Source organism: Hypomesus transpacificus, chromosome 5 (genome assembly GCF_021917145.1).
Source record: "Hypomesus transpacificus isolate Combined female chromosome 5, fHypTra1, whole genome shotgun sequence".
Lineage (NCBI taxonomy): Eukaryota > Metazoa > Chordata > Actinopteri > Osmeriformes > Osmeridae > Hypomesus > Hypomesus transpacificus.
Genome location: NC_061064.1, coordinates 1,829,411 through 1,853,076, shown reverse-complemented (window position 1 = coordinate 1,853,076; position 23,666 = coordinate 1,829,411). Strand labels below are relative to the sequence as shown.

At 46.8% G+C, this 23,666-nt stretch overlaps 2 protein-coding genes across 6 annotated transcripts; one reads left to right on the top strand and one right to left on the bottom strand.

Moving 5' to 3' along the window:
- Nucleotides 1-1,025: 1,025 nt before the first annotated feature.
- smarca1 (SWI/SNF related, matrix associated, actin dependent regulator of chromatin, subfamily a, member 1) lies at nt 1,026-13,348 on the bottom strand. Of its 5 annotated transcripts, none has more exons than XR_006956132.1 (24): nt 12,405-13,348; nt 11,478-11,573; nt 10,868-11,034; nt 10,437-10,537; nt 10,099-10,199; nt 9,811-9,990; nt 9,261-9,416; nt 8,993-9,124; nt 8,402-8,470; nt 8,077-8,186; nt 7,754-7,980; nt 7,153-7,274; nt 6,844-6,996; nt 6,319-6,451; nt 5,941-6,089; nt 5,091-5,219; nt 4,716-4,826; nt 4,390-4,503; nt 3,202-3,324; nt 2,848-2,969; nt 2,585-2,703; nt 2,272-2,484; nt 2,043-2,153; nt 1,026-1,886 (listed from the first exon to the last, which is right to left on the bottom strand). XR_006956132.1 is itself a non-coding variant. In XM_047020532.1 (24 exons), the coding sequence occupies exons 1-24, from the start codon at nt 12,459-12,461 to the stop codon at nt 1,821-1,823; spliced, it is 3,069 nt and encodes a 1,022-aa protein (XP_046876488.1). In that variant the 5' UTR covers nt 12,462-12,816; the 3' UTR covers nt 1,026-1,820. The 5 variants fall into 5 exon arrangements, 4 of the variants coding, with proteins under 4 accessions (XP_046876488.1, XP_046876486.1, XP_046876490.1 ...); XM_047020532.1 differs by having other exon boundaries at nt 2,848-2,980; nt 11,478-11,570; nt 12,405-12,816; XM_047020530.1 differs by having other exon boundaries at nt 2,848-2,980; nt 12,405-12,815.
- A 168-nt stretch (nt 13,349-13,516) lies between these two features.
- On the top strand, nt 13,517-23,547 carry gab3 (GRB2 associated binding protein 3). The gene is made up of 10 exons (XM_047020906.1): nt 13,517-13,820; nt 17,607-17,910; nt 19,563-19,740; nt 20,002-20,678; nt 20,864-20,916; nt 21,050-21,275; nt 21,569-21,656; nt 21,822-21,873; nt 22,083-22,202; nt 23,263-23,547. Exons 1-10 carry the CDS (start codon nt 13,749-13,751, stop codon nt 23,377-23,379), a joined length of 1,887 nt encoding a protein of 628 aa, XP_046876862.1. The 5' UTR covers nt 13,517-13,748; the 3' UTR covers nt 23,380-23,547.
- The last annotated feature ends 119 nt before the right edge of the window (nt 23,548-23,666 follow it).

Sequence of the window (23,666 nt, the reverse complement as noted above, 5' to 3'; positions counted from 1 at the left end):
TGGCCGGACACTCAAGTGACATTTAGGGGCTCACAACCCTGTGCTTTAGAACTGGATAACAGGAAGCATGTTTTTAGAAGAGACGGAAAGAAACAGCATTGCATGGTGTAATAATGTGAATAATAAAAAATAAATGAAGATTATTCATGACAAAATAGAGACTAAAGATGGTGTCCATTTTCATTCTGGTGTTTACTTAGTGACTGATGAGGTGATTTGGAAAGAGTCTTGGACATGTCCAGTATAGAGAGAGAGCAAGAGAGACAGAGAGGGAGAGACTCAGAATTAACATTAAGCTAACATGGCTTTTGTTGTCTCACACAAGGTAGAATGAATCCATCTAAACAGATGTACAGCGAACTCTCAAAGGAGAGGTTCTCTCACAGTCTGACAGGCAGACGTCAGGGTGTAAAAACGGACTTGGGGACGAGCCAAGGTTTGCCCATCCTCCTATTACTGGGCCTGACAGTGGAAATAGAAGCCATTATCGCTGGCTGTTCAGACAGTGTTTAGTGGCCAACTAGACATGCACTCAAGGGCGTCTTTGCAACCTCATGGAGCTTCAATGCTCTTATGTAATTTGACTGGTTCTCACAAGCTTACTGACAGCACGTACAACACCCTCTGCTAATCTAAATGTTTTGCGAATCCTCCCACTACTTCAGCTAAATTATTTTTTTAAAGCCATCAAAGTTTTAATCACTGAACTCCTTGTTACAATATGTATTCTTGGTTTATGGCAACGTGACAAATGTAGTTCCATACAACGTCAGAAAGAAAGTAAAATTGTCATGTTTTGGATTCCTACACCAGCAGCTATGTGTAGATTGGCTAAATACAGATTATATCTAATGTCAGTTTATTCTTCTGCTACAGCTATCGTGAGACAGCGTTATGTTGCCCCCATGTGTGCATGCAATGCACTTCAACTGCAAGAATCTGAGCCACAAACAGGCAAGATATTGTGTTCTGCATGTGATTCCAATTTCTGGAACAACTCGTTTCAATTAATCGAAAAATGCCAATAACGTAGAACCAGATTTGTCTGGTTTTGTTTTAATAACACGGAACTCAAACATAAAAAAAATTATATAGCAAAAGCAGGGTACATCATTGTTTTGTTAAAATACTACTACTCAAGTTAAGCTTAAAAGGTGAGATAAAATGTAATTTAACGTAAGAGCAGTAATTGTGCAAACTAAGCGATGGGCTACAAGGTGCATACAAATGACTTTTCGTAAGAGAATATGTCGAACACAGACCTGCAAGAGCCAAATGCAAAAAACAAAACAGAAAACATACAAAGCTGTTTTTCTTCATCACGCTGCCAAACAACACCAGCTCGGGGGATGCAAATGTTACATATGAAACCATGCCAGGTTTCAATATCCACCAAAATGCCATCTAACGCTCTGTGGCATTCTCCTTAGCGGCACTAGCTTATGACCTCTCATGCCCGGAGCTGGATAAAACAACAGAACAGATTTAGACTGACACGACAGCATGTTAGGTTTCAAAGTGCATCAAACAACTGCAAAAAGAGTTTTACAAAATGTCTTACAAAATTAGAGAAGCCACTCACTTTGACAAGTAACAACAGCTGTGTTTTGTTGACTAACATTTCTTTTTCTTTTTTATGATCGACCAAACCTGTGACCTCAATATGATGATTCAGATGAATGATTGATTACGCAAAGTGTTCCTCAGCTCTGACCCGGCCTCAGGCTCTGACCCAGGCCTCAGGCTCTGACCCAGGCTTCAGGCTCTGACCCAGGCCTCAGGCTCTGACCCAGGCTTCAGGCTCTGACCCAGGCTTCAGGTCAGGCTCTGGACTTCTTGTCTTTTCTTCCAGCTTCGCAGGATCCATCCGCTTTTCTTTTGTGAGCCTGAAAAAGAAATGAGAAGCAGAATATGTTTTACACAGTCTGGTTCTTAAATCCCCTTTATTAAATCTTTACTCATTACCCATCCCCTGGACATGAGGATTGAGTCAGTTGAGTCAATACACATCATTGTTTCCAAAAGCTGTAAACATCCATTACTGTTTGGCTTTTGGGAGCTCTTTTCTTCTTCTCAGCTCTCTCTTTCTCCTCGATCTCCAGGTTCTCTTTCTCGATGAGAGAGATGAGTGTGTTACAACGGCGTTGCAGTTCCTGAGAAACACGCAACAGTATTGAAACAGATGCTCCTACAACAAACAACCATCGATGAACCCTTTGTTAATCCCACCGCCCTTCACGTTTTTCTTTCAACCGTCATCTCCGTACGTACCATGGCGGTCCGGGACTTGATGAACCAGTCGAATCTGAACTGCGGAGCGTTCCGGACACACTGCCTCAGTTCCTCGTAGACGCACTCCTTGTCGAAGCCCATCTTGTGCAGCATGCAGATGAGGAAGCGATCCTCTTCCTCCGTGTAGTTCTTGCCTTTGTTGGTCCCGTACTGGATCCTCAGCTGGTGGAACGGAGCCTTGTACCTCCCGATCTGCAGCACATGCCACAACACGTGGTAGGGCCCGACCGTGAGAAGCTGGCTGAATGACATACCTTCACACTCACAGGGAGGTTACAAACATGGGCGGCACCTTGGCGTCTAAAGCCTTCTTGATGCTGATCCTGCGCTGGATCCTAGCCTCCCCACGCTCGATCTGGGCCATGATCTTCTCAACATCCTGGAGCTCATTGCAGCGCTCCCAGAAAATGGCTCGAATGCAAAAAAATATGTTTTAGAGCACTGGATTGACATGCATTTATCACTAACGCAGTAATAATATTTTGGAAACTGGAACAAATAAAACGTTTATTCAGATGATGTGAATGATAAGCGCAGTAATCTTGTGTATCTCACCGGAATACTCGATGACTTCCTCAGGGCTTTTGCCCTCCACTTCACGGGCGATGTTGTCAATGTCGTCACGGCCGTATTTCTCGTTGGCTTTGATGAACTGATTGAAATCTCGCTTGTTCCAGCTGGTGAAGCCCTGCATAACAAGCAGTGGAAAACAAACAAGCCCCAAACTGCAGCAGGTCCAAGTAAATACTAAATAGACTTACTTTAGACAGAAACACCCCTACCAGATCAACAGGAGTCTTTTAGATTTTAAAATTAAACATTTTGCATCTATGATCTGAAAAAAGATGGTGTGGTTTATTTTGAAACGACAGACAGCCTGTACGGTGGCCCATCGGGGTCACACTGTACCTGGGTCAGCAGCTTCTCCTTTTCCTCCGTCTCTTCCGCCGTCAGGGGCCCCGCCTCATCGATCTTCTTCTGCTCCTCCTTCTGCACCTGGGCAGAGCCGGGGACATCAGGGCTCCTGGGCACCTGAAGCACGGAGGGACAGAACACTTTCAGACTCCAGGGACTCTACATCCCTCCACCTCTCTCTGGCCCCATCTCTCTGTCTCTCTCTGGCCCCATCTCTCTGTCTCTCTCTGGCCCCATCTCTCTGTCTCTCTCTGGCCCCATCTCTCTGTCTCTCTCTGGCCCCATCTCTCTGTCTCTCTCTGGCCCTATCTCTCTGTCTCTCTCTGGCCCCATCTCTCTCTCTGGCCCTATCTCTCTCTCTGGCCCCATCTCTCCCTCTCTCTCTGGCCCCATCTCTCTGTCTCTCTCTGGCCCCATCTCTCTCTCTGGCCCCATCTCTCTGTCTCTCTCTGGCCCTATCTCTCTGTCTCTCTCTGGCCCCATCTCTCTCTCTCCCCTCCCTCCCCCCATCTCCCCTCTCCTTCTCTGTAAGAGCAGGGGCCACAGACCGGCTGACCCAGGGTGACAGCAGAGCCCTGGGCAGATGTATGCAGGGATCAGGTGGCATTAGAGGGGGCGTGTGTGACTGTGTGCCTGGCACCAAGACACCGCTGTTCAGGCGCTGGCAGCTGCTGTCCTGGCCCAGCGAGGACCCCGGCCCTTCTGTCAGCTGGGACACACTTTCACTGACTCTGTCCACTCTCTCACAACTCATTTGCCTCAGTCTAGAGCCAGCGCCGGGGAATTCAAACTGTCGTTTTTCCGATACAGAACTTCTCAAATACAGAGCCACTCTAAAAAATGGTGTTAGCAGGAAGTGCCACAGGAGGTATTGTGGAATCGAAAGGATTTTGTTCCGTACTGCACGACAGCTGACTCGCAGGTCAAGGTGATCGTTATTGCCCATGAGGGGCAATTTAAAAACTAGACAATGGGGCACCCTGGCAGCTCACCAGATAAGTGCGTATACCATGTAGGCTGAGGCCTTACCGCAGCGACCCGGGTTCAAATCTAGTGAATCCCTGAGCTGCATGTCTTCCTCTCTCTCTCCTCTTGCCTTTCCTGTCACACTTCAACCTAAGAACCGTCTAATAAAGCATTAAAAACTCTCCCCCCAAAAAATACATTAAAAAATAAAATCACCTTGTAGCCTATGGTCTTCCTGTAGTGAAGGATCTCCATTTCCAGCAGCTCAAACAGGCGAGGGGGAAAGAACTGGAAGTCCTGGATGCTGGGCTGTTTGGGCGGCCGAGGAGCCTGAAAGCCAGTCAACACGTCTCAGTCCCCACTGCCAGAGCCAGACCAACATTTACCACTCCACTGAACACCACTCATGACTCCACTGACCAGCATCGCATCAACACGGCTGGAAATGGAGTCGAGTTGCAAAAGCCATCCTCTGGTAGCACAGACTGCAGGCAAGGCCGCCCTTGAAATTTCCCGGTGATTAATGTGTGAGTGAGCGTTACCTTGGGGGCGCGGGGTTCACTGACGCGCAGGGCTTCTCTGAAGTAGGCGTCCACAGCATAGTTGGCTTTGCGCTCTCGTTTAGGAGGTTCGATCCACTCCATCATGCTCAGCTGAAAGGAGAGGCCCGTGTGGGGTCAGCCGTCAGTGCAAGACTCGGCCCTGTATGGTGACCGTTATAACTGGGAGTCAGATGGCTTCTTATACAGCAAACGCTTTTCTCCAAAGCTACATTACACGGGGGGATCTGAACCTGAGACCTCTTGATCTGCAGTAGTTTTACCAAAGATCCACACCCATCCCCAGTGCAGTCCAATGTGAATGGAAACACAACAACAACACAACACGTAAAAAACGTGGGTCTGAAGGTTGTTTACTTTCTGCTTCTCTCTGTAATCCTCCCCTTCAAAGTTGTAGAGGCTGGTCTCCGCTGCTCCCATATCCATGGTGAAGTCCCTGAGAGAGTCTTCCCCCAGCTTCTCCATGCGCTCGTTCATCTCCGCCGTCTGGGACAAACATCACAACAGTTACACTGCGTCCCGGCTGGACGCCAGCGTCCCACTACCGCCAGGCGTAGCTCACCTTGTTAGCTCCACGCTCCAGACTAACGCCAGGCGTAGCTCACCTTGTTAGCTCCACGCTCCAGACTAACGCCAGGCGTAGCTCACCTTGTTAGCTCCACGCTCCAGACTAACGCCAGGCGTAGCTCACCTTGTTAGCTCCACGCTCCAGACTAACGCCAGGCGTAGCTCACCTTGTTAGCTCCACGCTCCAGACTAACGCCAGGCGTAGCTCACCTTGTTAGCTCCACGCTCCAGACTAACGCCAGGCGTAGCTCACCTTGTTAGCTCCACGCTCCAGACTAACGCCAGGCGTAGCTCACCTTGTTAGCTCCACGCTCCAGACTAACGCCAGGCGTAGCTCACCTTGTTAGCTCCACGCTCCAGACTAACGCCAGGCGTAGCTCACCTTGTTAGCTCCTTGCTCCAGACTAACGCCAGGCGTAGCTCACCTTGTTAGCTCCACGCTCCAGACTAACGCCAGGCGTAGCTCACCTTGTTAGCTCCTTGCTCCAGACTAACGCCAGGCGTAGCTCACCTTGTTAGCTCCACGCTCCAGACTAACGCCAGGCGTAGCTCACCTTGTTAGCTCCTTGCTCCAGACTAACGCCAGGCGTAGCTCACCTTGTTAGCTCCACGCTCCAGACTAACGCCAGGTGTAGCTCACCTTCTTAGCTCCTCGCTCCAGGATGGTGTTGATGTCTTCCTCCGTGAGCTCACTATCCTTGGAGGCGAACACGTGCGTAGCGCCGTGGCGAATCATCTGCAGCATTTCGTCCTTCCCCAGTTTGGTGGACTGCTGGTCGATCAGCCTACCTAAAAAGCACACAGCAACACAGTGGTGGGAAACACAACCATGCCAAGCTCCAGTTCATCTCCTAACGTTAAGTCCTTTTCTTGCCTGTCCCAAAGAAGGTTTTCCAGAGAAGTTACTCCACAAAACTAAAGGAGAGTCTGTGGTTTGTGGAATTACAATCGTTAAAACGTGTCAAAAACTATCTTGATTGTTTTGCGATACATTTGTGATACAAGCCATGCTAAATACCTTGTTGAATAACAATGGAGTCTAGCCTCAACTTCCTCTCAGCTCTCTCTACAATCCTCTCCTCGACTGTATTATCAGTGATGAGGCGGAACACACGCACTGGTTTCTTCTGACCAATTCTATGAGCCCTGTCCTAGAGGGTTAAACACAAACACACTGGTTGCCTTTCAGAGTCTACATTTCAGACAAACACAACATCATCAGTAGGGGTGGGAATCTTTTGGTACCTCACGATTCGATTCTTGGGGTCACGAATCGATAAAAAATCTATTCACGGTTTTTAATAAATAAATTACAAAAAAAACACAACCCCCCCGATGTTTTTCATTTGTGAAATGTTGTGAATCGTTTTTTTCCCCACCCCTAATTCATCAGTCAGCCGTTAAGGAAACCCCGTAGTTTCATCCAAGGTATTTTAAGACGAGCAGTTGAGGCTCTGGCGAGAAGGATTCAGTCGTACTTCAGAGACATTAGCGATAGCGACTCTTTGACATCCAACACAGACAGGACTGAGATGTTTCTAACCATGGCCTGCAGGTCTACTTGAGGGTTCCAGTCAGAGTCGTACAGGATGACCACATCGGCGGTTGCCAGGTTTATGCCCAAACCCCCAGCTCTGGTGCTCAACATGAAAATGAACTTGCTACTGTTTGGAGCATTGTAGGCCTCTATGGCTTGCTACAAAACATGTTCACAAGGAAGAAGAAAAGAAACAACATTATGTACAATATTTCAAATATGTTCATTGTGTCAGAGAGGGAAAAGGAACACAGAGCAGAGGATGGAGGAGTCTTCTTCTGATGTGTGAGGACTACAGATGTGTCTGTTCTCTACCTGTCTGGCTTCGTGTGACGTGTTCCCGTCCAGACGACAGTACTCGTAACCCCTCCACATGCAGTAGTCCTCCAGGATGTCAAGGACGCGGGTCATCTGACTGAAGATGAGCACTCGAGACCCTACAGCCAATAAGACAGAGTACAGTTGGTCTGTTACAGAACTCCACAGACTGCCAGGGCACAGGAGCAAGGAGCAATTCCTGTCTTCATAGAGAGAGAGGGCAAAGAAAACTAACAAATTATTCATGAGTCTCCCTTGAAGGCAGTAAGGTTTAATTAATGTAATGTCAAATGAGCCTATTTGACAGTCAAATGAACTTTTCCTCATCAAAAACCCCAACGTGAGCTAATGATGAATTTAGCATTAATTCAGTCAGGAAGCGGAGACAGGAGTCTGCATGGCATAAGGATGTCCTCACTCTTTGCAGAGATAATCATCAGGTTCAAAGAATTGGTATTCTGACTGGCACAGAAAAAAAGTACCCGTTGCAATATTACATTTCTCAATTCCTCCCATCTACTTAATATCAATCAGAGTTATTTTTTGTCTCATTCACATCCTATTATGGAAATAAAAGAAAAGCAATCTGCGTTGAAACCTTGTTCTTGGACTTTGGGCAGAAGCTTGTCCAGAGCCATCATCTTGCCGCTGTTGATGACCAGGTGTGTGTCTGTGGTGTAGGGGGGCCCCGGCTCGGCCCCGTCAAACAGGTACGGGTGGTTACAGCACTTCCTCAGCTGCATGAGGATGTTCAGCAGACGCATCTTATCCATCTTCCCCGCAGAGTTCAGGATGTCGATGTCCTTCATCAGGATGCGAGTGTACCTGTTACAGACGCAGACGTATTCAAGGACGAAGCATCTCAAATAGGTGCTACGGGTTACAGTAGAATAAAAGCTCCAGTCTGTCAGAAATACCCACCATTCTCTCTGCATCTTACTCAGTCCCAGGTAAATTTTCACTTCCTTTTTAGGAGGTAGGTTTTTTTCCACCTCCGCTTTGATGCGACGCAGGAGAAAAGGCCTCAGAACCTGAACAAACATACCACACACAGCGAAACACCACTTACATCATGTCAGGATGATACATCAAACGCATGATAGTGTTGCAAAACATTTTCTATGTGCATGTTTTGTGTTCGGTTAGATTGTTTCCCGTCTCAAGTACAAAGTAACTACAGAGAAACACAGTGAGCAGTTTGGGTAGGTATTCTCTAAGGACCAGGAATTTGTAAATCAAAGCTTACCGCATGCAGTCTCTCAACCAGCTTCTGGTCCCCTAGACAGTTGTTTGTGTCGAACCAAGAATCGAAGTCCTGAAAATGTAAAAAATGTACAAAAGAAATGTTGTTCTGTTCCCGATGCTGAGGAACGCTGGGTAACAGCTCTCAGCCTTCAGATAATGAGACGAGAGGATTTTCTTTTGATTCAGAGATGCAATCTGGAGAAGCTGCGACAGGCTCCGTATGATGAGCAGAGCGCTCAGGGGGCAGTCTACGAGCCTCGACACTGGGATGAGTCTGAGGGATGATGACTATGCTTTCTGCTCTCTCAGAAAGACAACAGTCTGGTCCCGTGATGCTTAGAAGTTCAGCGACTGACTGAATCTCACTGAATCTGGTGTAAATGTGACATCAGAGACAAATACATTTAACAATTTAACTTAAATAAACACCCGAAGGGTGTTTCGACGCGGAGCAACGGAACAACGCACATGTCTTTTTCCGCAGCAACATACCGTCTGAGCAGAGATAGAGACCGTGCTGGTGTCCTCTGTATTTCCCCTGGAGGACAGGACTGGATCTAGAGAAGTGTTTCCAGGCAGGGTGGAGACTTACGTTGGCAGAGTTGAAGACGTCCGGTAGGAGGAAGTTGAGCAGGGCCCACAGCTCATGCAGGTTGTTCTGCAGCGGCGTGCCGGTCAGAAGGAGGCGGTTGGTGGTTTTAAACTCCCGCACAATCTCAGAGAGCTGAGGACAGATGACAAATCTGAAATGAGTCTCGACACTGAACACCATTAGAGCTTCTGATAATCCGATAAAAAACGTCCGTATACAGAATGATGGAGGTTGAAATACAGGGTACATATGAAGGGGAGATAATTACTTTGGATTTCTCATTTTTGATCCTGTGAGCTTCATCGATGACCAAATATCTCCAGTTGAACCTCTTGAACACTGACTTTTCCCGGATGACCATTTCATATGACGTCACACAGACATCCCACTCTCCGGGCATCATCACGTCGCGCACAAACGCAGCCTAGACAAGCAAGACCCAATCAATACAGTCATTCCTACCTTTCTAGTCTTTGCTAGTGATCGATATATAGTTAAGAGATAAGTAGGACAGGAGCATAGCTTTATTTAAAATGTGGTAAGACTGCTTTTAAATATTTTAAAAACTGAGGAATGTGACAGTTAAATATGTCCCACCAACCAGGGGCGTGTCCAGACATTTTTGATAGGGGTGGCACCAGTGGTGGCCCGCCTCTGAGGCTCTGACTGGGCATATAGCCAATCATATTTTAAGATATTGGGGAGGCCAATCAGATTTCAGGGGTGGCTCGTGCCACCCTAGGCCACTCCCTGAACACGCCACTGCCACCAACATATGAAACCTACACATCTTCTGTAGGAGACTGATAGTTCAATACCCGAGCATCCTTGTCTCCGATAAGACAAACAGCCTTCAGAGTTGGCACCCATCTCTTGAACTCATTCATCCAGTTGTGAAGCGTTGACTTGGGAACCAACACCATGTGAGGACCTGGAATGTTCCTGTAGTGCTTCAGGTATCCTAGCAACGCGATGGTCTGCAGGGTCTTCCCTAAGCCCTGGGGTGCAAAACACAAGTACAGGGTCAGTTGGGCCCAATCTCAACCGGGACGGGCCCACAGGGAAGTGACGTTTGATTGGGTACCAGTTACGAGTTGTGTCATTACCATCTCATCAGCGAGGATCCCGTTGATGCCGTTCTCGTACAGAGAGATCATCCAGTTGAGCCCTCTGACTTGGTAATCCCTCAGCGTTCCGTTTTTAACATCTGACGAGACGTTTCATACGGTAAAAATAAACGAAATATGTTTTAGTATCTTCAGAGATCTAAATATGTTTGTATCTTCAGAGATCTAAATATGTTTTAGTATCTTCAGAGATCTAAATATGTTTTAGTAACTTTAGAGATCTAAATATGTTTTAGTATCTTCAGAAATCTAAATCTGTCTGAGCAGTGTGGCGACAGAGGCAGGAGTGACAGTCCAACAAAACAAGAGCGTCCTACAGGAGGGAGACTCTTCGAAGCGGACAAGGACGTTGGCAGCCTTCCTACTCTCCGACAGAAGCTCTTCATCCTCTTCCTGTTCTGTTCTTCTGTGACGATTACTGAAATCAGATCCACAGTCACTGATTACAACGACAACACTTGGTTATCTTGTACTGGCTCAGCCGCAAATGAAGCACAGTGAGTTATTTCTTACACACATCTCCTTCATCAATATTCTTCCTTGTCTGCATTTTTTTTTTCTGATGTAGCTCCTTGATGTTATTTGTTTTACGCCGATGTTTTAACACAGGTGTGTTCTTTGCTCTCGTTTTTACAACTTTGCTCTTACAATCCTCGTTTGTGTGTTTGACTTACTCTCCGATAGAGAGCAAGTTTTGTGTGTTTGACTTACTCTCCGATAGAGAGCAGGTTTTGTGTGTTTGACTTACTCTCCGATAGAGAGCAGGTTTTGTTTTTCGTCCTGTTTGACACGCGGGCGTCCGAGCTTCACTTTCAGAGGGGAAGTGGGAGATTTCTGGGACGCAGGCTGAATAAAATGTGCAAACAGCTCTGTCTGCTTCAACAGGAACTCAAAACGATTCGCTCGGTCTGTTTTCTAGACAAGAGAAGAGGGGAGACTATGAAAAAGAAGATAACAGACAAGTTGTGTTTCATAATTTACATGATGTTGGTTTTGAATCTTTACTCTCCCTACTGATTATGAATCCCAATGTGCACTACCTCTATCTTACCACAGGGGGGAAACAGAAGACAGAATCAGACAAGGAGTTGTTTTTCTGTCTCAATCTATACTGTTACATTGTAATTCTCGTTTCATGAAATGTTCACTCAGTAAACTCATACATGGATCTCCAATTAGATCACCTTGACGTGATGTATCTCTGAGTATCTACCTGCTTCTTATACTGGGAGATTATGCTGTAAGCTATAATTAATTACCAATCTATTTACTGATGATATTGAACTCTACAGGGAGCGATCAATCCCTTAAAAGTGAGTGGCAGGTCATATTGGATCGAGGAGACAGAGATTCCTCACCCGCTTTTCCTCATACTCAGGGTCCACATCGCCCTCGACTCTAGCCACGGCCTTGGGGGGGGTCTCGAGCTGGAAAGGTGGGTCATCAGCTGCCTGCTTCAAATCATGAGATCCCCAAACATGCAAAGTTATGTCCAGGAAAATACTAAATGGTCTGTCTTTCATAAAATCGTACAACATGTATATTGAAAATGGGAGGTGATATTAAATATAACAGTAAACAAGCCCAAAACAGTGGAACTTCAAAATACACCCAACTGCATGTTTTGGAAATGTATTTATGATTATTCGCTCCTGTCTTGCGTTAGCTCATGGTTATATATATATACATATATATATATCAATTTTTTATAACGTGGATTACTGTTACAAACATAGGCCTTTGCTACATATATCTAATGTGAATGCATTAGTATTGGGCTTGATTCTACCTATATTGTGCTACATATTACTAGCTAACATGTTGCTGACAGTACCGCTGAGCAACAAGCAGAGACAGTTGTATACTAATAGGCAGGCTGCTTAATGCACATTGTGACTGACTGGCCGCCAGCTAGTGTGAAGCTAGACTGGCTACGAGAAACCTGACGACTCTGGCAGTGACAGCGCAGGTAGCTTTAGTGGAACAAGGAGGTATTGCCATGCTGTTTTTGACAGCTTTAAAAGTCTGCAGGACTCACATTGTCATACAGCTACGATGTACATGTCAATAAGCATAACAGTGCATGTTAGCCTGCCTGAATACATAAAGCTAGCTAGCTAGCTCACATCTGTAGCTAGCTAGCTCGCTAGGACTGGGCAGATGTGCAAGCCTTCGCGCCATGTTCACCCCCGAGCCCCCCACTCCCCCAAATGAACAATACAGCAAACTTCTGCACTGTATCTCAAATGTCTAAAAATTAGATTTCCGTCCGTGTATCTACTCACCTCATCCATTTCAGGATCAGGCTCTCTGGAAGTTGACGGAACCTCTTCATCTGACATTGTGTCGAATATCTATTTTTCATCAGTTAGCTAGCTGGCTCGGTAACGTTATTTGATTTCAGTCACTGTAAGTTCGACATGGCCAAAAACCTCCTACGTCACTGTGAGAGGAGCGAGCCCTGTACACGCCCCCTGGCACAGAACATCTCTCGCGCGGATGTGGCAGTGAAATGCCGCGATACCACAAGTAACAGGGGCATTCCCACTGTGAATTAAGAAATAAACATCCTAAACACCGTCAACCAACATCTTGTGTCACCCTGAAATTACTACACTGGTGACTAACGACCTTTGTGAAAATACTTGATCGATGTCGTGAGTTTACACAATTCATTTTATGAACCTGTGATTGAGCGCCACGAGAGGGCGACTAGTGATTAGTTACTGATGAGTACAAGCAAATGTATTTTGAAGGTTTGCTTTTGTATTTACCACAGATTATACAGTAGGCCAAATAGTTCACCCAATATTCAGCGATATAGCGTTCTCTTATGCAATGTATACTTTAATTGAATTTATTCCAAATATAAAGCACTGTCATTGTTGCTGAAATTGTCGATATGATTTATTTCGTTCAAACACAATGGCACGATGTAAAATATTATCAACTATAAAATATCCAGTCTAGAGCAGTAATGTTATTATTTCTTTCATAGCTATGCTGTATGGAAGAAGCCAAGAGCTTAAGTGACAGATGGCAGAGAAAAGTTCCCTCACAGCATTTTTCTGTGGCGCAACCATTTGTCTTTTATCCTTTTCAAGATCTTAGTCGTGGCTGGTTTTACAAACAAATGTAGATGAGAGTACGGTCCTTCTCCACCCTGCACACCGTAATTCCCTCTCTCTGTAAACGTTCTCTCGCCAATATATGAAAATAAATGTTACAACCCCCGCCCTTCCCTCTTTCCCTCTCTCTCCTCAGCCACTCGCTACTCTGTCAGAGACGCACGCTTACTCACACCGCTTCTCCCCACCCACCCTCTCTCTTTCTCTCTCTCACACACACACTCTCGCTCTCGCTCTCGCTCTCTCTCTCTCTCTCTCTCTCTCTCTCTCTCTCTCTCTCTCTCTCTCTCTCTCTCTCTCTCTCTCTCTCTCTCTCTCTCTCTCTGCTCTCCTTGTCTGTCAGTGTGATCAATGGCTTGACTTCCTCCTTTTGGTACGGCTGTAGGCTGTATACAAGAACACAGGATCTGCTTGGCGATACGTTCAGTTTCACATCAGCGGTTACATTAGCTTGAAGAGAATTACACCTTGAAAACACAACGGATTTACTCTGCAGTCAAGATGAGTGCAGGGGATGAGGTCTGCACCGGCTGGCTCATCAAATCTCCCCCTGAAAAAAAACTGAAGAGATTTGTGAGTATGGTAACAGGCAGGGTGGGTGTTTTATGTGCTATTGTGATGTTTTCTCTACCCAAGCTGGAGTAGCACCAGTTCCTGCTGCAGAGCAATGTGTGTGTGTTTGTAAGTGTGGGTGTATATGTGTTTGTAAGTGTGTGTGTGTGTGTGTGAGTGTGTGTGCACACGAGAGAGATACACAGAGAGAGAGACAGACACCAAGACAGAAACAGAGAGAGAGAGAGAGAGACAGACAGAGAGAGAGAGAGAGAGAGAGAGAGAGAGAGAGAGAGAGAGACAGAGACAGAGAGAGAGAAGGAATGAGACAGACAGAAAATAGACATGATTTTCTATCAACACAACAGCTCTGCTGCGCAGCTGTTTACATTAACATTTTCAGATGCTCCTTTTGCATGTTGCTAGCTGGGACATGTATCAGGATTAGTGTACGGCTTCTGGTTTTTCTATCTCTGAGTCTTTCTTCCTCATTTTCACGGTAGTGGTACTGTAGTCAATGCTGATGTTCAGCATCGCTGCTCTTTCAAAACAACCCATAGATGTCTTTCCCACGGTCCACAACGTAGACTTGCTTGGTGGTCCCTTTCGGTTGTGTTGTTTATGTCCTGCACCTGTGAGCAAAACATCGTCTTTCGCTTTAAACTTTGTTTTGAAATCGTGTCTTTCCACATCAAGATAAGTGGAACTTAACTGCATGAGTGTTATTTTGTTGGGATCATGTGAGAGTGTTGTTGTGTGGGAGAGAAGAGGCAACACACCCATTAGGAGTTACGCGTTGAGGGTGTTATATTCTGTGAAATTTGGGTGTGTATTGTGAAACATGGGAAGTCCTGCTAAGCACTTCAAAATGACCCGACAGGCAGAAATGACCAGGCGGTATGATGGCTGCCAGCACTTCCTCTACACAGAACATAGCTCTGAGAGGACTGTGGTTCAAACTAGAACAGGGAAAGAGGGACTGTGGTATTTCTCTGGAGGTAGAGTAACTTCACAGACGTTTTTTGGCAGAATATAGTTCAAGGGCTTTGTGGAGGACACAGACAAACAGGAAGTACAAGGGTTTCCATTGTAAGGACGGACCCTGCACAGTGCTCTGTGTGAGGGGGCCGTCAGAGTAACTTGAAGAAACAGACGAGACAGAGAAAAACACCAAGGATCCAGTCCAATGACCTATGACCTCTAACATGTCCGAACAGCAACGCATCATTTCAGACACAGTGGTTGAGAACAAATTCTTAAGAAAATAAATGTATACTATTGTAAGACTCTTTTCGTGAACTTCCATTTACACTTTTCCTTATTACATAAATTCTGTAAATTAATACACTATATTTTAAAGCTGAATTATTTTATGTAATGTCTTTTTATTCATCCTCAAAAGTTTGCATAATCTAAACAAATTGCTGTTTAGATGTAATCATATGTATAGATTCCGCCAAGAAGTGAGTCAACACTAAGGGTTATGATATAAATAATAGTGAAGAAACCGAACTGACCTTATCTCTGTTACAGTGTGGGAAGAATGGATGTAAATGTGGGTCTGTAAATGGATGTAAATCTTTGGGTCAGCCTTTGTTGTTGCTTCTACGGTAGGACTGAAGAGGGGCAAAGTTTTGGTCTAAAACAAAGAGAAATGTTCACATGTAGTCATGTTCATACCTTTCAAAACAAAACACAAGTCTTACAAGTCTAACACGAGTTTCTGAGTGAAGTAGCTGGGAGGGGAACAAGCCAAGCTACGTTGCAGATATTGATGGTATTACAACAACAGGAGGATTGACCTCACAGTGTTGTTGACGATATATTCACCCTTTAGTGACTCAATAACTGGCAGCAGTCCTCTTGCCTTCATTAAATATTTATTTATGCATTTTTAAATATTTTCGTAAATTTTAGGAGGTTATCATTTTATGCCTCACGAAATGTCATGCTGGCAGTCTTCTGACAAGATCAATAATATATGAATAACCTGAATTCTGAATTCATGAGGCAGTTGGGCTAAAATATAACAACCAAACAAAAATACACTTTAACATGGCTCTGTAATCGCCTCACAGCAACATTAAATCGTTTTACCGGGCCATCTAAAAACCAAATGACCAGAGGATGTAGCCTACTAAGGTGATATAGCTGTTTGTGACTCTCTTTTTACTCAGAAATAACTTCCCCTTTGTGGCACTTCTGGGAATCATTGCTGTCAGTTCCTCCCAACACACCAGATGAAAACATGGATGTCTATTCTGGGGGACTGTACATGATCATTAGGTGATATGCATGGTCAGAGTAGCAGCAATGCTTTTTCCATGACTAAGTCTGTCTGTTCCACGCTGAATGCATTTGACACAGGCTGACATGGGCCTTTACTCTGAGAGGGGCCCCATCATGATGACACTTGTTTGTATTGTATCTGGTGCTGTCAGGTGTTTACACAGGTGACAAAGGGATTTGTGAAGGTTTTTTTGTTTTGTAAGATGCTTTTGTTGTTTTCAATATGCAGATGTTTTTCAAATACTGCATACTATATAATTGATTATCCCCAAGTCACAGCAACATAACAAAAAAAAGCCAGAACAAGAACTGTCCTTTCTCTCACAGAGGTGTTTGGAAAGTAACTAAATAACTGATAAACCATTCAGGTGCACAAAGGATCTGATTATGTATTCCACTGTAATATAAAGGTATAAATACATGGAACAATTCTATTTAGCAATAAGCAGGTGCTTTTTTCCAAAGCGACATACAGGAGCCTTGGAAAAGGAGCCTAAACCTCTTGATCTGGAGTCCAAAGTTGTAACTTTAGTTTGAACCCCCACCACTCTCCCCTCATCCCCCACCACTCTCCCCTCATCCCCCACCACTCCCCCTCATCCCCCACCACTCTCCCCTCATCCCCCTCCACTCCCCCTCATCCCCCACCACTCTCCCCTCATCCCCCTCCACTCCCCCTCATCCCCCTCCACTCTCCCCTCATCCCCCACCACTCTCCCCTCATCCCCCTCCACTCTCTTCTCATCCCCCACCACTCTCCCCTCATCCCTCTCCACTCTCCCCTCATCCCCCTCCACTCTCCCCTCATCCCCCACCACTCTCCCCTCATCCCCCACCACTCTCCCCTCATCCCCCACCACTCTCCCCTCATCCCCCACCACTCTCCCCTCATCCCCCTCCACTCCCCCCTCATCCCTCTCCACTCTCCCCTCATCCCCCTCCACTCTCCCCTCATCCCCCACCACTCTCCCCTCATCCCCCTCCACTCCCCCTCATCCCCCACCACTCTCCCCTCATCCCCCACCACTCCCCCTCATCCCCCACCACTCTCCCCTCATCCCCCACCACTCTCCCCTCATCCCCCACCACTCCCCCTCATCCCCCACCACTCTCCCCTCATCCCCCACCACTCTCCCCTCATCCCCCTCCACTCCCCCTCATCCCCCACCACTCTCCCCTCATCCCCCTCCACTCCCCCTCATCCCCCACCACTCTCCCCTCATCCCCCACCACTCTCCCCTCATCCCCCACCACTCCCCCTCATCCCCCACCACTCCCCCTCATCCCCCTCCACTCCCCCTCATCCCCCACCACTCTCCCCTCATCCCCCACCACTCCCCCTCATCCCCCACCACTCTCCCCTCATCCCCCACCACTCTCCCCTCATCCCCCTCCACTCTCTTCTCATCCCCCACCACTCTCCCCTCATCCCTCTCCACTCTCCCCTCATCCCTCTCCACTCTCCCCTCATCCCCCACCACTCTCCCCTCATCCCCCACCACTCCCCCTCATCCCCAGGCGTGGAGGAAGCGATGGTTTGTGCTTCGCGGCGGGCGCATGAGCGGAAACCCTGACGTCCTGGAGTACTACAGGAACAAGACGTCTAGGAGGCCCATCCGCACCATCGACCTGAAGGAGTGTGAGGTCCAGCTGATGCAGGAGCAGTGGCTGGTCAGGAGGGAGTTCCAGAACCAGCATCTGTTCGTGGTGAAGACCTCCTCACGGGTCTTTTACCTGGTGGCCAAAACGGAGGAGGAGATGAAATGCTGGGTGTACAGCATCAGCCAGATCTGCCACTGCGGACCTCTGGACGATGGAACAGGTAGGAGCCATGAAACATCCAATCAACACAGACTAGAGTTAACCCAACTAACCCAACTAACCCAACTAACCCAACTAACCCAACTGACCCAACTAACCCAACTGACCAAACTGACCAAACTGACCCAACTGACCCAACTAACCCAACTAACCCAACTAACCCAACTGACCAAACTGACCCAACTGACCCAACTAACCCAACTAACCCAACTAACCCAACTAACCCAACTGACCCAACTAACCCAACTAACCCAACTGACCAAACTAACCCAACTGACCAAACTAACCCAACTGACCAAACTAACCCAACTAACCCAACTGACCAAACTAACCCAACTGACCAAACTAACCCAACTAACCCAACTAACCCAACTGACCAAACTAACCCAACTGACCAAACTGACCAAACTAACCAAACTAACCCAACTGACCAAACTAACCCAACTAACCCAACTGACCCAACTAACCCAACTAACCCAACTGACCAAACTGACCCAACTGACCCAACTAACCCAACTAACTCAGATTAGAGTTTACCCTACTGACCCAACTGACCCAGATTGGAGTTAACCCAACTGACCCAACTGACTCAGACTAATGTCATAGCAACAGTGTCCAAGCCTTCTCGTGTCGGATAACATACATTTTCCTATGCACATTCACCTATTTGAATACCGCGCTCTGTCATTTGCATTCGTCATAAAAAAGTGTTTCCAGAGCGTTGTGTGTGTCCGCTCGGCGCGTACTGAAGCTCAGGCTCAAGCGTGGTTAATGCAGGGTCCTTCAGCCTGCGTCTGGTTCAGACAGGATAGGAACTCTGGGTAAGAGCTGGCAGTTGGAACATTGAGTAAAACATTGTCATCTGTGTGGAATAGATAGAGAGACGGCCTGATGCTGTAACAAAGAGGGGAGATATGGGAGTAGAACTGGTCTGCAGATCAGGCTTACACATTACTGGAAAAGATAACACAGAGTGAGTCAATGAAACACCCAATCCTGGTTGACTCCCCTGCACAGCACAGACAGACCTCCAGTCTGGGGAAGGAATTCTTCTTCAACCAAGAGAAAAGTGCAAAACGTTTATTTCTCCGAAGCTGGATTATTTTCCATCTTCAAGCATTATGTTATTCAACAATAACCTTTGAAATGACATGAAAACATACGTATCATCACGTATCATCACCAGTCAGTCTAAGCATTTCAAACTCTCCATACAGTTTCTGACCTATTTTCAGTAGCAAGATCGTGTTTATGCTACACATGTCAAATGTTTATGCAACATGAAAGGTGTTTACACAACACAAGTCTTGTGGGGGTTGAGCCACACAGAACATTGTGTTTAGCAGATAGGTTTTTCAGTTTAGATGGTTGATTAAGCAGCTTATCTTTGTGGAGGTAGTTCAGTTGAGGGGGCTCCAAGACAGGGCCCTCTGCTGGACATTTAGTGTAACAACGTTTAAGACAAACGTTAAACAGATACTTTATGAAGTCTTGTATGATGCTTCCCACCGTAACACTGGTCACCATCTTCATTGCTCTCTCTCTCTCTCTCTCTCTCTCTCTCTCTCTCTCTCTCTCTCTCTCTCTCTCTCTCTCTCTCTCTGTCTCTGTCTCTGTCTCTGTCTCTCTCTCTCTGTCTCTCTCTGTCTGTAGTTTCAGAATCAGAGGAAGGCTTCTCTCAGACCCCGACCTCTCAGCAGCCCTCGCCCGCGACGTCCTTTACAGGAAACCATGACAGGCGAGCGACGCTGAACCAATCAGAATCCAGCTACCCCCGGGACTACCTCTTCCTGTCGCAGTGCAAGACTGGGGATAGGGTCAGTATCAGAAGGTACGGCTGCCTCCTGACCCAGTGTGTGGGGTGGAACCCCCGTGGGGACACCCTGTGTGCTAACACCGCTACCCTGCTCTGCTGCTGATAGCTGATGTTGATGTGTCACTGGTGTCTTGATATTGGTAGGGACATGCTGACCCCTTCTACCTCCATTCTTCTAATGCCCTGGGATATCAGACCAATAATGACAATGTTTGTTGTTAAAGATATATTATTTTGTATGCTGTTTGTCAGACTTATTTTCTTTTTTTCTGACAGTGACAGTTTTTCGAACTCGGAGAGATCTCTGGAACAGAACTCGTCAGACAACACTATCGAAGACTCCTTCTCGTCACCTCCATGCACCGACCCCTGTCCGTCCCCCTTCCCCCTCACAGGACCCTGTCCATCCCCCTTCCCCCTCACAGGACCCGGTCCGTCCCCCTTCCCCCTCACAGGACCCGGTCCATCCCCCTTCCCCCTCACAGGACCCGGTCCGTCCCCCTTCCCCCTCACAGGACCCGGTCCGTCCCCCTTCCCCCTCACAGGACCCGGTCCGTCCTCCTTCCCCCTCTCAGGACCCTGTCTGTCCCCCTTCCCCCTCACAGGACCCTGTCTGTCCCCCTTCCCCCACGCCAGGACATCCGAACCCCCCTTTAGCGCTCCCTGCGCCCCCACCTTTCTTGACAGGCCGTTCAACTTCTCATCTTCATCCTCCTCTCCACCAAACCTTCATCGCACCCCCGACGTTTTTCAGTTCGACAAGCTCTATTCTTCTCCCCTGTCGGAGGTGAGTGTGGAGGGGCAGACCCCTCCCCCTCTGCCCCCGAAGCCCGTTCACCTGTCGGAGGCCACGGCGGATGAGGGTGCGGGGGGGTCCCTGGGGGCCGCAGGGGGTCTAGCTGCTCCTCTCCCCAGGAGGATATCGCTGTCAAGCCTGGACTATCCCAGAGGAGGTGAAGTATACCACCAGCACAGCCCCTCCCTATGGCACTCCACTCACACGAAGAGACACTGACATATTGGCTGAGATGCTTTTTATTGCACTTTGGCCCTACGAGGTGAACTACGTTTTCATCTATGACCTATTAGCCACACAGCAACACATTTATTGAGGATACATTTTTTCCATTTTCACTAGATGTTGAAGGCAGTGCAGTGAGGAACTGGAACAAACGACTAAGTCTTAATTTGGTGAGAGAACTGATAACTGCATCATCATCAACTTTTCTGCCTCGCGTGTCACAGACGACATCTGACAGGTCAAGTTTTCAATCTCACGTTCCACTCGTGTGTGTCTGCTGATCGTGCTGTGCTCTGTGTCCAGAGTCCCTTTGGAGGCCGACAGAGCTACCTGGACGACTCGTACGTCCCCATGGCCTCCCCCGCTCTCTGCGGAGGAGAGGCGGGGTCAGACGGCTACCTCCCCATGAGCCCCAGCTCCATGAGCTTCACCAGCTCCAGCATGAGCACAGACTCCGTCTCCCCTCTGGGGCTTCCGGCAGCGCTGGCCCCGCCGCCCGTGAATCGGGATCTTAAACCTCGCAGGAGGGGTGAGGACAGAGAACACATTCCTATTTTTAAACAGGGTTTCTTTTATTTTATTATGGGGAATTGCTGTAGGAAGCGTTGAAACTTGCCTCTGCAAGCATGTTGTGCACTGACAGATCAGGTTTTTTCACAACACACTTAATCTTGTGACTCCCATGAGTCTTCTCTATGACACAGAAGCATTCCTGGAAAAAGTACAGTTTTTTTTCCTCCAGTTCTTCTTTTGTTTCATGACTCATGGTTTGCTGCACAGCTGAAGTGTCATAACAAGCATGTGTTTCTCTGGGCTCCTCAGCACGACCGCCCCCTCTAGATCTGAGAGGGCTGTCCACCATCAGGGAATGCTCTCACCTTCCTCTGAGCAGGACCATGACAGAGCCTGGGTGAGATACCTGCTCACACCTACAACATCCTGACCTGCGTCATGAAGCATTGTTTAGTATTGGAAGATAATTATTCTAAGACTTGTCATGCAGAACTTATTTGTTTGATCGCGTGTGTATATTTAGCTTTGTTTGTTCTATTTCTCGAAATATCCTCCTGGACAGAAGACATCTGACAGCGGGGGTTAAAGATCAAGACGTCAGCTGCAGTCCAATAGTAATGTTGTATTGTTACACAGTTACACGTATCAGTGTTACACAAAGCTTGTAATGTTACCATGAGCACAAACAAACTCTTAAGAAAGTTCAGGTCAAAGCAAAAGCTGGACAACTTTTTCACCTTAGATAGTGTAAGAATCGAATCCTTTCAATATACCTTCCTATGACATGTGTCCCTGTGACTGAGGCTGTCCTCACCCCCTGCAGGAGTCCAGACAGCTGTTCCTCCCATCGGCCGACACCACAGCCCAGCTCTGGGGCCGGAGATCCAACCTCGACTACCTTTCTCTGGCCTTCAACCCAGCATCTCCTTCTCCTGTACAGAAGGTAAGAATGATGTTGAATGCAGAGGTCAACAGATCGGAATAGACTGTCTACGCAGCCAGACAGGAAATCAATTCAACCTTTTAACGGCATTAACAAGGCCTGTTCCTCCAGTTTATCACACAATTACAGTTTTAAGGACACCTACATAAAATTGTAGTCTTCCTTTTGTGTATCCAGTATCACACAGCCTTTCTCCTCAATTAGTATGTTTTCTTTAACATGTATTAGCAAACATTGTAGAAGCCAACTGGCATCATATTCCTACAGACAGCCAATACATAAAAGGCATTAGATTTTATATTATTCAATCTTTTATGTCACTCAATCTCGAACCGAAAGAGAATTTCTGCGGTATCCAGGCAACAAGTCCTTGTGCGTGTACATATTGTGTTTAAGTGCAACATATTCTTGAAGTGGCATGATGTAGTCTCTGCATTATTTAATGTTGTTTCTATCAGATCGTCATTTCGAAAAGCCAGGAATATTGTATGTTAGTATTCTTGTTTGGTCTCATCTCTGTGTCAGATATTTTTTGTAACAACGTTCTTAAAGCGATGGATTCACCTCCAACATTAAGCAAAAAACTGAAGAAAAAAGTGCAGAAGTGTCTATCTCCATAGTAATAAGCTGGTGACTCAGTTTTTGTGACGTTCATTCTGACGGTAGATGAAATGCAAAGTGCAAAGAATTCTAATGCTTGCTTACAGGCTGCCTCATTTGAGAGAACATATGACAAGAATTTGTATTTGAATTTGGACGCATCCTCTGAATAACTGAGAGTCAACAGTTACTCCTGCTGCAGTGTGCAGTTTTTGCTACAGTCTTTATGATGAAGTCTGATTATGAAATGAGAAAGACAGAAAGAGATAGAGAAAAATAGAGAGAGAGAGAGAGAGAGAGAGAGAGAGAGAGAGAGAGAGAGAGAGAGAGAGAGAGAGAGAGAGAGAGAGAGAGCACAATACCCATAGGTCATTGGACCTATCAACAATAGGAACGATATGTTTAGGGGGCATCTTTCAGCAGGATTGTTTATCAACTCCCCCCATCTTCCTTCCTCCAGAAGCCCCTGCTTGCTGATGAGTACAGGGTGGACTACGTCCAGTTGGATGAGAAGAAGACCCAGGCACTGAAGTATACTCAGATGGAGTGGAAGGATGTGCGACAGTCCAAGGTGTGAAACAGATGATGTCACAATGACATCACAATGTCACACGTGTACGCGCGTTGGCATGGTCGGATGAAGAAAGCAAACACACTTTGTAACACACCTGTTCAAATATAAACATTTGAGGATGGAAAGCGGTGTTGTCGGAAGGTGTCGAAACTCGTTGTCTATGGTCTGGGGGACACTCTGTTTAAACAAAACAGAAGCAGAGGGAGAAAAGTAATGGTTGACACAGTGTGAATGTCATCCCACTGTGCTTTGTGTCTCTGTGGTTTTTGTATCAAGTGATTTAATTTAGC